General features: G+C 35.9%; 1 protein-coding gene across 1 annotated transcript in view; it reads left to right on the top strand.

Annotated features, from left to right (window-relative positions):
- Window positions 1–13,921, top strand: part of LOC145692017 (inter-alpha-trypsin inhibitor heavy chain H4-like) — a 208,836-nt gene extending 194,915 nt beyond the window's left edge. Inside the window, exons 14-15 of the mRNA XM_081767316.1 lie at window positions 6,932–7,065; window positions 13,777–13,921. Coding sequence (XP_081623442.1) covers window positions 6,932–7,065; window positions 13,777–13,846 — 204 coding nt within the window. The 3' untranslated portion in view covers window positions 13,847–13,921. The remainder of the gene's footprint in view (window positions 1–6,931; window positions 7,066–13,776) is intronic.
- Window positions 13,922–14,204: the final 283 nt, after the last annotated feature.

Genomic DNA, 14,204 nt, shown 5'->3' with positions numbered 1-14,204 from the left:
GGTTACCTGCGATGGCGAAGATACAAATTACAAGAAACGTAATGTCTTCGGAGAACGTTAAATAAATTCAATTACATGGTTTCTGCGATGCAGGTGAAGAAAATTTTGGAGCAGTAGTGTACATCAGGGCTACAGACAATCAAGAAAACATTGAAGTCAATTTACTTTGTTCAAAGTCGAAGGTTGTACCACTGAAGAAGCAAACTTTGCCTAGATTGGAATTATGTGGAGCACTGTTACTTTCAAAGCTAATAGACAAAACACTATCCATATTGAATATGGAAGTCAGTGGTATACACATGTGGACAGACTCGACGATAGTTTTGTCATGCATCAAATCACCTCCCAATCGTTGGAAGACATTTGTATCCAACAGGGTGGCTCAAATTCAGAGAATCACATCAATCAATCAATGGCACTACGTGCCAAGTAAAGAAAATGCGGCGGACATAGTTAGTCGAGGAGCGGATCCCAACACTCTTATTCAGTCTCGAGAGTGGTGGCATGGTCCAGAGTTTCCTCACACAGCAGAATGGCCATGTCAAGAACAAAATGAGCCAGATGATATTCCAGAAAAGAAGAAAGTCATGATAAGTTTGGTGGCAGTTCATGAAACAAGCTTTATGAAAAGGTATTCATCGTTAAACAAAATGTTGAGAGTAGTAGCATATTGTTTGTGATTCAAACATAATTGTCTTTCCAAGAAATCAGAAAGAAAAACCGAGAGTCTTGACGCTTCGGAACTTCGTTTAGCGTTACACAGATGTATCAATATAGTACAACATACTACCTATCATCAAGAAATATTGAACTTACAGCAACAAATGGAAGTTTCAACAAAGAGCCCAATCAAGGATCTTTTTCCATTTCTGGACACGGAAGGAATGCTATGAGTAGGAGGAAGATTGGAACATTCAAACTTGGAGTACGACAACAAGCATCAAATCATCCTACCTGCAGGACATCATTTCACCCACCTGATAGTCAAAGAAGAACATTAAAGGTTGCTTCATGCAGGACCACAGCTTCTTATTGCATCTTTGTTTACCATATATTAGATTACAAGAGCTAAGAAGATGGCCAAGGAAATAGTACACAATTGTTTGGTTTGTTTCAAAAGGGGATCAACAAGTTCATCTCAGTTAATGGGACACTTACCCAAGGCGAGAGTAAATGAAGCAAGGTCATTTGCACACGTGGTAGTGGACTATGCAGGATTCTTTTATGTCAAGCCCACAATTCGCAGCAAAATTCAAGTGAAAGTCGATGCAGCGTTTTTCATCTGTTTAGCCACTAGAGCAGTTCACATAGAAATAGTTTCAGACTTAACTTCTCAAGCCCTCATCGCAGCATGGAAGAGATTTATTGCTAGGAGAGGAAAATGCTTATTTATCTGTAACGACAATGGTTCAAACTTTGTTGGCGCCAATCGAGAATTGCAACAATTTTTTGAATCCAAGACTAACAGAAAGGACATCCTGGAATGCTCAGCTCAAGAAGGTTTAGAATGGAAATTCATTCCTGACAGATCTCCTCACATGGGGTCATGGGAAAGTTCAATAAAATCCATGAAGTACCACCTACGGCGTGTAGCAGGAACAGCAAGTCTGACATACGAAGAGTTGGACACGTTACTTATTCAAATTGAAGCCATTCTAAATTCAAGACCATTGACAGCCATTTCCAACGATCCTACAGATCCAATGTATCTCAGTTCAGGACATTTTTTGATGGGAGCTGCACTTCTCAGCCTTCCGGAACCAGATCTACTGGACATACCTATCAGCAGACTAGGCAGATGGCAACTGATTCAACAAATGAAGCAGCATATTTGGAAACGTTGGTCAATGGATTATCTCAACCAGTTACAACAAAGAAGAAAATGGAAGTCAGCTCAGCCTAATCTACAACCGGGCATGGTCGTATTGTTAAAAGAAGACAATGTTCCTCCTCAAGTGTGGAAATTAGGTGTAATTGAAGAAGTTCATCCGGTCAGTGATAATTTAGTACGAGTGACAACTGTGAAGTGTAAAAGTGGCATTTTTCGGCGCAGTGTTGCTAAATTAATTCCTTTGCCCCTAGAATAATAATTGTGTCCAATCAAGGAGAAGGAGGATGGATAAACTTGCATATGTGCATTATTTTTATTCATATTAGTTTCATTTTTTGTATATAGTTTAGTGGTTTTAGTGAATTCTTTGTGATTCTTTTAGTGATTTTTTGGTGAGTTTTACTGAATTGCGTTTGCTTTGGCTGGCAACAGTGCCCTTAGTGCTCTATTCAAGTTGTGTCTCTGCATTCGACAATGTGCTGTGATGTGCAACTAGGCAAGCATATTCACTCATAATTTTAGAAAAGCATATTTATTCATAGTTTTTAGAAAAACACTCATGTTAATTAATATACAAGATTTACATATTCTTAAGTGTTTTTAGAGCTACTCAGTTTATGTGTAATCGAAGACAAAAGTGTGTGACCGTTTAGCAAGCAACCATGTGGACAAATAATTACTGCAGAAACAAGTTAAGATAAGTAATTCATTGTACTAATATTTAAGTATTATATCATTATAATAACATATGAACAAAACATGTCATATTTATCATATTAACGCATGTACTTTTGAATAAGAATTGAAGCAAGTAACATCTAAAATATTTGTCAAGTCTTATTTCTCGTTCCTCCATGATATCTGGGTGAATCAGTAAAATGGGTTTAATCATACAGTTCATTAGCTGTGGATATAATATGTGTAATTTATAAGTACAGTACATAAACATATCACCCCTTTATACATAATCACGGCTGCAGTGGTTGACTTGCTAGCGTAGTATCTACAAGATTTACGTCACAGTCCGATCGAGTAAAGTACTAAATCAGCATGTACGCACCAGTTTATGCATCATTAGCTAGAATATCACCTGATGGTTTGAAACAAAGTGGTACACAGGACTGTATCTTGAAAGGATGTCGAGTTGCTGATGGTCTCATCCTTCCACTGTTAGATAAGAGGTGCCTCATGTTTTACCATAAAAGGATAGGGGTGGTTTCGAATTGCTTTCAGCACTTCTACGTACTTGTTAAGGGTAAGCACTTTTTCATCCTTGACCACTTTCAGGTGGCACGGACCAACATTCTTATCACACTAGTTGAAAGAATGATCTGTGGCAAGAAATATATGTTTCACTGTAACACCAAACTTCATGGTAATCCAGGAGCAAAATGTTACCATGAGCATATTTGACTGTCTCTTCTGTTTCTTGAAATTATACTCAAATTCGTGCTAGCACACTGCGACATGTTCAACGCTGTAGTAACAACTACCTCACCAATATAACTGCAGCAGACACTCGCTTTTGCCTCCCTATGATCTTTATTCCTTCACTGTAGCAACATCAAGACACGATATCGGAATGAAGTTTTACATTTGTATAGAATTGATAACAAAGAATTTAAAAAATGAAATCTCTCTAAAAAGGGTTTATGCTGGTATGGGTCCCAATTACATAGAACTCCTCGGTTGTTGCTCATTGAATACCTCACAGTCTATTTATGTTGTGAAACATGTAATGAACAAAGTCACTTTATAGAATGTACATGTAATGAACAAAGTCACTGCATAAGTCACTTTAAAGAAAATCATCCGGGGAAAAAGCACACTCTCTACAAATAAACTGCCTCTTGTGGATTTTAAAACGAGAATAAAATTTTCTTGTAAGAGGATTACGTCACAGGGTAATGTTATTAATAAAATATTCGTTTAGGAAAAATTAACAAAATTGACAGATATTTTTGAGAAAAATCTCCCTGAATTTCACCCTTAAGAGTAAACTATCCATAATATAGTTTTTAGGAGAAGTAAATTACCCTATGTTACAGAGTTAGTAGCGAAAATACTTATTTATGAATTATGAACAAGATCGCGTAAGTTGTTTTTGATAAAATCGTCAGTAAAACTAATCCTTAATAGCCTGACAGTAAAAATAAACATAAAATTTACCATTTTTCTTTTGCTTGTTTTTCAAAAGTAAAAGGAGATAATGAAATGCAACTTAGCACAATCATAGATAATGCCATTTTACAACAGTAAATATGAACCTGAAGGATTTTCAATGTTGCCATCCATAGAAATTATAGTGTTGTCAGAATAACATTTCCTCCAAAATCTAAGTAAAGCCTGCGACTAGAGGAACGAACTCAACTGCATTTGATTACGTATCATGTTGTTTTGGTATCCTGTGAACTATCTTTTAAATAATAGTTGTATTTAGTTTGTAATAAACAAAATAGTTTTAACATACAGTTATTAAAATTAAATAATAATGTTATTTCAAAAGTAGTTCACAGGATACTTAAACAACATGATATGAAATCAAATGCAGTTGAGTTCGTTCCTCCAGTCTCTGCCTTAACTTAGATTTTGGTGGGGGAAATTTTATTCTGACAGCACTATAATTTATATGGATAGCAATACAGAAAATTCTTCAGGTTCATATTTTCTATTCTAGAATAACATTATCTATGATTGTGGTAAGTTGCATTTCATTGTCTCCTTTCACTTATAAATAAACAAGCGAAAGAAAAATAGTAAATTTTGTATTATTTTCACTCTTGGGCTCTTTCGAATGAACTATCTCCTCTGAATTTTTCTCAGGAAAACAACATGTACTATATTATAAAAAGGAATATTAATTTATGAAGTATGATCAAAATCCTATGAGTCATTTATGATAAAATCAAATATTTTTTCACCTTTTATTAAATATCCCTTGTTTTTTGAGAGTTGGCATTAAATTTGAAAACTATCCCCGGAGAACTTTCTTATTTGGCTTTTACGTTAAACTACAGGTTCACATCACATACAGCCCCCGTGTTAAAAAGGAACATAAATCTACCAATTAGTTGTTCTTTAATCATGTTTATATGTGTTAAACATGATCCTTCATAATACGTTTTATATTTACGTTTCATATTGTTCATATATGTTTATTTAGTAAAATACGTTTGATATTGCTCATATATGTTTATTTCGTGAAATAGGAGAACATATTGTTACGAAAAATACAATGTCTGAGTGACATCATTTCATTCAATTAATCTTATTATATCAGTCATTTTTGCCACCTGTCGGTTAATGATGCTAAAGAGCAATTTCTTTTGAAAACATAGTTTTAATTCAAATGCATTTATGACATCGGTAAGAAATGTAATGAAAATACATTTTCATAATACATCTCGATGACGTATCTGAATGACGTAATGCATATGACGTGTCTACATGTTTGGAAAAATCAACACATTTACATTGTTTTATTATGAAACACTTTCGATGTCTTGATCCTGAATGTCGCAATAAATAAAAAAAACATATATTTTTTAAAAGAATATCGAGTCAACTCCATCCGATCATGTTTAAATAACACAGTCACACATACACACACACAATAAAAGTTCTGTTCAGCGGACCCCAGAGTAATGGATTCGATGTATTTTGTTCCACAGAATCCAAATTTCGAAAACCCAGGAAGATCTCCATTTTTTTATAGACGAAAAACTTGAGCGATTTTTTACAAGGAAGACACACGATTTTCGCCCATAAAAAACTGTTGACATGGTCAATTTTCCTGGTGTTTCGAAATTTGGATTCTGTGTGACAAAATACATTAAATTCATACTCTGGGGTCCGATGCACAGAACTTTTATCTGTCTTGGTGTGTGTGTATATAGCTGTGATAATTTATGTTTACGCTGATAAAAATGTAGCCATAACAAATTATCCATATTTATGTCTGAATACGCTTCTGTAGTTGGATTTTTATAAATTGTATTCCATATTTTCTGTTCCAAATGTTCCTAAGCTATTTAAAAAAATGAAACGTTTAAGTTTTACGTCCCATGGATATGACGGCTAGGCTAAAGGAGAGGGTGATGATGATAAATGAATAAAATGGTGGAATGAAGAAAGTGGGAGGAAACGGGAGAATCCCGAGAAAACTCACGCAGTCGATGTTTGTCTACCAGAAAGCTCATTTGATTCGAGCTGGGATCGAACCAAGAATCCCATGCACTAGAGTGAACGCTCTACTAATGAGCCACAGCGGCCCTGCATAAGCTATTAAAGTATTCACATGTAACCACTGTAGTGATACTAGCGCATAAGAACATGTAAAGATTATTTTTAAATACTTTTAAAGACGTTTCATAATATGTTATGTTAAATTAATTTTTTTAAATATTATTTATTTTCTTTTCTTTGCCAAACAATATAAAAATTATAAAATTCTCTAATTTGCAAGAGCATACGACAGTTTCCAGAGTTTGAGTTTAATCTTTAAACAGATAGAAATTGATTTCTTTTTTTTATATATATATTTTCGGAAAACTATCAGAAAATAATGGCATTAACTCTACCCAAAAATTCTGGGCTCCAAATGTCTCTTTCGTAGTCATTTTCCTGAGGTGAAGTTTACGTTAAGCTGAACTATTTGAAAAATCTGTTTTCTCCTAACTAACTATATAACTGTTAGTAAGATTTTATTTACTCATGACTAATCTTAATTTTCTAATTATTTATCATTGTCAATCTTTGGGTTCGTAGCTGCAGAGGAATAGCTTTTCCATCTTTTGATGGGGGGCATTGTCAAGCACAAGTGTACTAAATAGTGTATAGTGAGAAATCGCAGTGCATTATAAGCTGACACAATTAATGATTAATGAAAAGAATGATCTTAAAAGGAGCCTTTTATATCAATAACAATTTAAAAAATTGTGTACTTAATTAGTTAAGTAAATTTTACACGTTCTTTATTTAGTAATGGAATTCTTCAAAAATTTTAATTTATATAGAAGATTTTGATAAACTTACATATACATTACTGTATTATAATTTTTGAGTTTGAATTGTTTCTATTGTTAATATTGCTTCTTTCAGCTTAATAGTGCGCGCTATCCATGTACAGTCAAAAGTATGAGTGGATGTTGCAGATTTCTTCAATTCTGCACTTTAAAAGCCTTTCAGGATAGTGTAAAAGAGTATTTAAACAGCTATTTTTGTCCGATAAACAGGTAAAAAATCACGATATCTTTAAAGTTAAAATTATACGAGAGCTATCCAAAAGTAACAGGCGTTTTGAAATTAAGAAAAAAAAGTAACAGGATGAACAAGCCAAATTGTATTATATACATTTAAAAGGTACACTCATAAGCTATTTTCCCTCAAAATCGCCATGCAAATTAAGGCACTTATCATACCGTGGCACAAGGTTTTCAATACTGTCTTGGTAGAAATCTGTCGTCTGCGATTTCAACCATTGGCTTACGCCAGAATTTCATGCACCAAAGTCCGTGAAATTTGGGAGGAAACGTTCAGCAAGTTCCGTAATCGTGAAACGGTCAATTTGCACGAATTTTGTCGTCGATTTGCCTCATGAGTTCATCAGACACAAGACTAGGCCTACCACTGTGGTCCTCATCGTGAACATTGGAACGGCCATTTTAAAAATCAATGCCTCATTGCTTCAGTCGGCCTTCACTCATTATTCCATGTCAGTATACTTCATACAGTTGGCAATGGATTCAATTAGCTTGTTATTTTTTGTCAACAAAAAGTTAATCTCAGGACGCACCTCACAGAGGGCGGGGTTTTCTATTGCAGCGAACGCTGTAACACGTCACAAAAAGCGCAGTTAGAGCGTCACAGTCCTCACGGTACCACAGCTGGATGCACACTGTGTGTGGCAACGTTCTGACACCAAGATGGCGACTCTAGCCCCGCCCACTAGGTCAAAACGTCTGGAACTTTCTCGACAGCCCTCGCATTGAACTTTAATATTTAAATTAGTCGTTGTTTTGTTTTTTATTTAAATTAAGTACAAATTATGTAATTGAATGCAGTTATATGACTTTTATTTATTTATATTGGGATTAAATGATAGAAAAAATCAATTATCAAAAGTCAATACTTACTAATACATGCTATACGGTGCATATTTTAAATTAAAATTAAGTACTAACCTTGTATCGTAACTTGTTTGTTTACTAAATTATTTCAACGCTCTCTGGAGTATTCATCAGTAACTCTTCTACCACTGCTATGCATATTGTTGAATGCTAATCCACGTAGCGGACATTCTTGAACTACCAAAATTAAAAATACGAACAAGATTTCTGTTTAGTTTGCAGAACTTCGAACATCTTCATTTTAAGGAAAATTTAAAGTGTCAAAATATTATGTACAAGCTTTGCCACTAATAAAGATAGTAAATTTGTACGAAGTTTAATACACATATGTATCGTCATCCGCAAAAAAAAAAAAAAAAAAAAAATGTTCGTATATACTGTAACTTCCACATTATCATTAATAACTCAGTTTTCTTACTATATTATAGCTTCTTTGTGCTTTCCTTAACAAAGCGGTATAATAATTAATAATTATTTATTATTTTGGAGAAAATAAAGCAAAATAAGAAAATTCTAAGCAAAAAAACCTTTATTGTTATGAAACCTTAGTCTGTCAAATAATTACGCGAAGAACATCCCGAGGGAAATTACAGGGAAAATGACTCGACACAGTGCACAGGTATTAGGAACACTCACTAACATGTAAAGCTATTGAACAAAAACATGAACTAAGCAGTCAACTACGTATTTTTGCCTTGAATATGCAATTCACACTTCATGCACAGTTACAATATGCAAAATCAGTCAATATCTTTAGTTGAAATTAGGAATATAGGGAGGAAATGACTATTTAAAACTTCAAGTGTTAATCTGCGCTTGGAGCGATATATTAGCAATATTACAACGTATTTTTTCATAACTCGTCTCGGTGGTCAAGCGTGTTTAGTAGTGCTCTTGAAATTATGGCATCGGAGGGCAGCAATTCGAATCTGCCTCCCGGAAGCTTTTATTATTTTTTCAATATATGGAAACATTTCTTTAAATATTAAGTTCTGTTTTGAAGTGCTTGAAAAAAACAATATCAAATGAACTATCACGTTTCAAAGCCCAGTTACATTTATTCACCCTGTCATCATTTATATACGAAGACGCTAAAATGAGGAACGTTAACATTGCTATAATGGGAACAGATTTCTGATTTGAATACCAACCTTAAATCACACGTCCAAAATGAAAATTATTCATGTTTCTGATACCTATTGTAATATACAGGTGTATATGTAGAGAAAGAAAGAGAGAGAGAGAGAGATAGAGTATGTGGGAGAGATAGAAAACAATATATGCTTGTATTTTTAATTACAACGTGAAAAAGTTATTGTAATTCGTAATCTGGATTTTTACAAAGCGATTTGAACGCTTGAAGCGACTTAATGTTCATAAAACTTCTTTTTCTTGAAGCCTTTGTAATTAAGGTCGCAAATAGTCTGATGTTTTGTAATATGTGCCAAAGAAATAAATGCATGTTTTTAGCAGGGTAGTATCATACTGCTTCTACTAAAGGTATAAAAATAATGTTGAGTTGATTTTAACATCCCTTTCAGCAGCATGGCTATATGAGACCTTTACCTAGCTTGGAATCCGAACCACATGAACTCACACCGGGAATCGAACCGGCTCTCTTATCTCGAAGGTGCGTACGCTAACCGCTTACCATCCATTGTTTCTTCGATCAATTGTAGCCTGCAGAAAAGCATTTTTTCTGGAAAGAGTTCGCCTTCTGGTTATCGTGTTGCAGTTCGACTGGAGAACTGCTACTCCTGTCCGCGGCATCAGCGTTACTCCTGTCCAGCAGCCCTTCCGCTCCAATGCTTCATCGTGGAACAAGAAGATACCGAATCAACAGGCAAATGCCAAGACCGAGAAGTGATCAGGACCTCATCAACTTTTGGATACCTCTGCCCATCGAAGGTGCGCCTGCCAGCCCCGTGGACCAGCCGGACAACGTCGAGCCCGCAATGCTGCTTCCTTATCCTTTCTCCTACTTAATTGAGGAACTCGACCATCAACCAGAAGACATCAGATGGCCCCCGGAAGATCCTCGTGTACTCTTCCTTTACATCGCCCAGGAGCGCAATGTACAAGTGATGAACGACTATGCTGTACGTGAACCGTGGTACGTGTTAACAGATGCCTGGATTTTTTGGCGAGATCTAATTGAAATGTTTAGTGGTATGCCTCGCCAGAATGATCCCCCTCAGGATCAAGAGCGGCAGGATTTTGAAGATCGTCAAGATCCCACTGAAGAAACTCCCGAAGAAGAGAACCCATCGTAGGAGACCTTCATCAGTGTCTTTATGGTCGATCCAGTACGCAGGAGGGACATGGGGTTCCTCCCAGAAGTACAGTTTTGCCAACCTGGTGAGTTCTGCTGTGCACCACTAGTTACACATCATCAATCTTCATTAGCTAGTCGTGTGCTTCAACACACTCATCCACGTTTTTTTTGTTTTTTTACCGTTATCCACGCCCTACATAACGCCTCCATTGTTCAACGTTCCTCAGACATTCTGAATGCCTTTCCTTTATTCTGCATACCTAAAAGTGATAGTGAAGTACGCGTCATTTATGACTGTTGAGAATGGACAAAATTTTATCGCTCTGTGCCTCATTTTACATTACCATGCATTTCTGATCTTGCAACGTTGTGTACTCGTAGTGATTTCCTTGTCAAGATAGACTTTCAACAAGACTTCTATCTTGTGAAGTTAGCACCTACTACCTGTCAATATTTCGGTATTCGTTGTGCTAGTGAAGTGTTTCACTTTACATATTTGCCCATCGGATGGGCGTTATCTCCTCTTATCATACAACGATTTGTGATCCAACAATTATCGCAGCATGTGTCTCATTTGGTGCGCTTTATGCTGAATTATGACGATATGTTACTTATGGGTACCCCTGACAATCTCATACTGGTGGTTACCATTCTCATGTCTCGCACACCCATGGTGATACACTATGAAAAATCAGTGATCAACCCAGTACGAGCTCTTACGTACTGAGGAATTCTCGTCGACCTCGATACCAATACACTGGCTACAAAAGAAACTTACTTGGATATAGTGCATTCTTGCCCTTGGCACATGTTATTTCGTAGTAAACGTGTACACCAAGTTGTAGCAGGATTTATTGTATGGTGCACACCGTGACTAATCTATCTTACCTTTTGGCATTTGCTGTTCTTCATCAAACTTATTTTCCGTGGGTTTATCACTTTTGCTCAAAAATCCGTACTGTACCTCAGCCTATTTGGGCTTCTCGTACAGGTGAAACTATGATTGTGTATACAGATTCCACACCTACTTCCACGGCATTGTTACAAAGAATGGTCAAGTGTTATTCCAAGTACAATTTTCCTGTGAAATCCTATTTTTGTTATGGAGTTCCTGGCAGCTGTCTGTGCAATAGTGATGTTTTCTCATGTTTCTCTCATTGTTTATTATGATAACGCAGCAGTTGTATATTGTCTTAATAGGAAAATATGTCGAGTGCCTTTTTTGTTATTTGTAGCTCATATTGTTTATCAAATGTCGCACTTTCAAGTGTATTATATATCCACTCAAAGCAATAAAGTAGATAGGCCCTCACGTGCTCAAGGCACGATCCTTAACCATACCCTCAGCCAATCAGGGCCCACCACCTGAATCAAAGGAGTATAAAACCTGGGATCCGGGTCGAGGGGAGCTAGTTCTGCTTGGTTGAGGATATATGGCTATCACCATGCAGCGTACGTTGGGAAGCTTTGATTGATTCACAATGATCAAGACGACGATGGCAGCGTGCAAATCGTAAGGGCATTCCTCTTGTTTGCTTCCGTCTTCTTTTTCTTTTTGTAAATCTTCTTTTCCTTGCTCGCATATTTCACGTATGGTTTCAGCAAGCTGCTGTAAAGTTTCTGCCAGGGCTTTTGTGGCTTGGCGGCCGTCATTGTCCATGGTGAAAAATTGTGAACGAGTGGTTTGATGAAGTTCAGAACCACTGGACACTTGTCAGTCACTAGACACTACAACTATTCCATTAGGGGGAATATACCACTTATGAGGAGGAGGGTATGTCCGCACTACAGGAGAAATGTGAGGTCTTTGCGGAGACACTGACGGTCCCTGTTGCTCTTGGGTAGACACTGGGGTACTAGCCAATGAACCAAAAGTAGAAGAAGGCGAACACGGTATTGGCTGTGTGTACGTATAAGTCTGTCAGCACAGGCACTGACAAGTCCGCGCACACGGGAACACTTCCGGACACTGTTTGATTCGAAATCTGCTCTGCAACGCAATATTGTGCCACATATAAAAATGTAGACAGTCCCGTTTGTGTCCCAGGGGTATGCACCGGCACTGATGCGAAGATGTTGTGACACTGCATATAGAAGCCTTGGAGCTCACTAACCAACCGCTGTTGATAAGGGAAGCACGACGAAACGAAATCACTGAATCAATCAAAGCTCCCCAACGTGCGCTGCACTGTCCTCACCATATCCTCAACCAAGCTGAACTAGCTCCCCTCGACCCGGATCCCAGGTTTTATACTCCTATGACCCAGGTGGTGAGCCCTGATTGGCTGAGGGTATGTAAGGATCGTGCCCTGAGAGCGTGAGGCCCCATCTTCTTTATTGTTTTGAGTGACTACATAATGCACTTGATAGTTCGTAAATTAATTTTAACAACGAACACTATTATAAATAATATGAAAGAATTAAAGTTCTGAGCTCTCTATGATGATCGTACGAGCACAGGAAACTGGGGTATAGGCTAGAATAGAACCCAGAAACCCAAGGAACAACGAGTATGCACGCATACGAGAGAAATAAAAAAAATTCTACACGTCACAACCAAACCCAATGTCATATTCAACCATCCAGGAAAAAAATCATTCCATCCACAAACCTCTCGATATGTTGCATTCAAGGCGTGGGGAAAGGGAACAACACTTTCTCTACTAAATATACCTAGGTACATTAAACAAACAAACAAAAAAACACTCTCTACCAACAAGGCGGCATCACTTTGTTGACGAGGGGTTTGTTTTCAGCTACTTAAGACACGTTATTATTAGAGACTCGTTATTTAGGCATTAAAAACCTAGAAAATAGGGAGGGAAAGAGGCACTTAAAATTTAAAATTTAATATCTTCTTTTACTGTATATATAAAAACGAAGCTTTGTATATATATATATATATATATATATATATATATATATATATATATATATATATATATATATATATATAGATAGATAGATAGATAGATAGATAGATAGATAGATAGATAGATATAGAGATAGATATAAATATAGATATAGATAGATAGATAGATATGTAGTAATGTACCCCGTGGTTATGTTTACAAATACCTATGTATGTGTATATTATTCATATTATGTAAATTATATATTTTGCCAATCAAGGTTTAGTTTGAAGAAAATGCTTATGATAGGCAACATTAGTCACTAAGGCAATTATTTAGGCAGTAAGGGAAAATATGCAAAGTAGGCAAAATAAAATTGGCTTAGATCGAAATAATCCTCCATATAAACTTTAAAACGTTATTTTTGACCATATCTTTAATATTGATTAATATTCATTTTGCCTAACATCAGGTCCTTAGTTATAATTTAAAAAAAAAGACTTCTATAGTAGCTTTGCATTTTATAAATGCATTCATTCACAAAATTATATAGGAAAAATCTAGTAAATGAATAACTCGTAATTTAAAATATGTGCTACTGTAACAAATCAATATCTAAGAGAAACTTAAAACAGTGAAAAAATCTTATATTTTGGTTCTCTAAAATTATTTTGTCCCTTTTTCTTACAGCTACGCAGGAACTTGCTGTCCAGGTAATGCAACAGGCAAAGGAAGTAAACCGTGTTCAAATAAATCATGATTCATGTACTAGTTTTTGTCTATATAAAGTAAATTGTTTATATAATGAATATATTTCTTTGAACTCCTTATGTAAGTCTGAAAAATATGAATGTGATGTCTTGAAAGTTAAATGTATGTTCCAGAAGTATTCTAATAAAAGGATGCGTTTAGAACTGTGATACCAATTAGATCGTAAAGAGTACAAAGTATATAATAAATCTGATTGTATAAAATTTGAAACATTTTCCAAGTATCGAAGCACCTTATCACAGAATCATACGATTTCAAATGCTCGTGGAGCATCACCAACATAAGAAATGCATATCCCTCCCCATAAATGTTATTTTATCAATAAAATCAGGATATAGGTACTAGTA

This window comes from Thermobia domestica, chromosome 8 (genome assembly GCF_964235325.1).
Source record: "Thermobia domestica chromosome 8, izTheDome1.hap1.1, whole genome shotgun sequence".
NCBI lineage: Eukaryota > Metazoa > Arthropoda > Insecta > Zygentoma > Lepismatidae > Thermobia > Thermobia domestica.
This window is presented reverse-complemented; position numbering and strand designations above follow the sequence as displayed.